Source organism: Coregonus lavaretus (genome assembly GCF_964263955.1).
Source record: "Coregonus lavaretus genome assembly, chromosome: 20".
NCBI classification, from domain to species: domain Eukaryota; kingdom Metazoa; phylum Chordata; class Actinopteri; order Salmoniformes; family Salmonidae; genus Coregonus; species Coregonus lavaretus.
Genome location: NC_140007.1, coordinates 8,315,755 through 8,317,324, shown reverse-complemented (window position 1 = coordinate 8,317,324; position 1,570 = coordinate 8,315,755). Strand labels below are relative to the sequence as shown.

The following is a 1,570-nucleotide window of genomic DNA, read 5'->3' as shown; positions in this document are numbered from 1 at the left end:
TCTCTCTCTCTCTCTCTCTCTCTCTCTCTCTCTCTCTCTCTCTCTCTCTCTCTCTCTCTCTCTCTCTCTCTCTCTCTCTCTCTCTCTCTCTCTCTCTCTCTCTCTCTCTCTCTCTCTCTCTCTCTCTCTCTCTCTCTCTCTCTCTCTCTCTCTCTCTCTCTCTCTCTCTCTCTCTCTCTCTCTCTCTCTCTCCCTCCCTCCCTCCCTCCCTCCCTCCCTCCCTCCCTCTCTCCCTCTCCCTCTCCCTCTCTCTCTCTCTCTCTCTCCTCTCTCTCTCTCTCTCTCTCTCTCTCTCTCTCTCTCTCTCTCTCTCTCTCTTCTCTCTCTCTGAGGGACCGTCACACCACGGTACTGATGCCACTGTGTTTGGGTTTGGGCCCGCCAGGTGCCGGGCCCTGCTGCTGACTGTGGTGGTGAGGAGCATGCTGGGAGTGTGAAGCGTGATGGGAATGCTGGCTGTGGGCGCCGTGGCTGTGCTGTGGTACATGAGCGTGGGGGTGCGTGTGTTGGTGTGTGTGGGAGGAGGATGCGTATGCTGCCGGGTGCTGGTGGTACTGTGTGTGGGGCGGGGGGTGGTAGTGATGATGGTGGTGGTAGGGAGGGGGGTTCTGCTGGACGTGGCAGTACTGGAGTGGTATGGCTGGGTCTGGGCTACCTGCTGGGCTGTGTGGTGGAGGTTGGACGGATGGGGCGTGTGGGAGATGAGGGTGGGGTGACCAGGCAGAGGAAGAGGAGGATGGCTCTGGGATGAAGGCTCCCCCGTTTGCTGCCAAAGAGCGAACCGAGGAGGGAGGAGGAGTTGGGGATGGTGGGGTGGCCCCGGGACGGGCCCTCGATGCGTGGGGGTCGTGGCTCTCCGGCATATGTGAGGGCTGCTAATGATGGACCCCTGTGGGAGAGAAAAGGGTAACATCATCTCTATCCATGCCTTCTATACAGGCAGACACTCACAGTATCACACCACCTACTAGACTACCAGCAGTTAAGCTAAGGCACCACCTCATGGAAGTGGTGAAAATTGCCTGCATATTCAAGGGTCAACAGCAAGTTGCAAACGTTACAGAGAGCATGCAAAAAAAGGAACAAAAAATGGCAGCTCATGATGGCGGACAGACAAATAATGAATGGTAATATCAGGGTTATGGCCACTCTTGACAATGTTACAAAAAAAATTGAACTTTCTTAAATGACATACGTGTCTGTGAGAGATTTGAAAACGGAACCGTTAACAATAGATGCATCAAAAGTATAAAAGGCAGATTCATATTCATATTGTTGAACGCCTTCCAAACCGGAGAGTCCCACATGCAACTGGTTAAAAACAATGGAGGCAGAAGATCCACATGCAGAGGAGGTGACAGGTATACTCTCCATCCATATTGGCTTAGCATTCAACCAGACAGCGGGAAGCAGCTATACTGGAGCTCTGGTAGGCACATTTGAAAATAACTCTGTTCACCTATCCCCTGTTCTAGTTCTTGGTGCATGCTCTGTCCAAGGTTGTGAAGAGACCATATATATTTATTTGAATGTGGAATGACATTTTCAAGGTTTCCCAGACTTCAAAAAC

The 1,570-nt window shown here is 52.2% G+C and overlaps 1 protein-coding gene across 1 annotated transcript in view; it reads right to left on the bottom strand.

The window, feature by feature from the left end:
* Positions 1-293: 293 nt before the first annotated feature.
* Positions 294-1,570, bottom strand: part of LOC311147911 (IQ motif and SEC7 domain-containing protein 1-like) — a 28,241-nt gene continuing 26,964 nt past the window's right edge. Inside the window, 4 exon segments of the mRNA XM_084184750.1 lie at positions 294-631; positions 634-739; positions 742-846; positions 848-889. Of these exon segments, the coding sequence (XP_084040876.1) occupies positions 339-631; positions 634-739; positions 742-846; positions 848-889 (546 nt within the window). The 3' untranslated portion in view covers positions 294-338.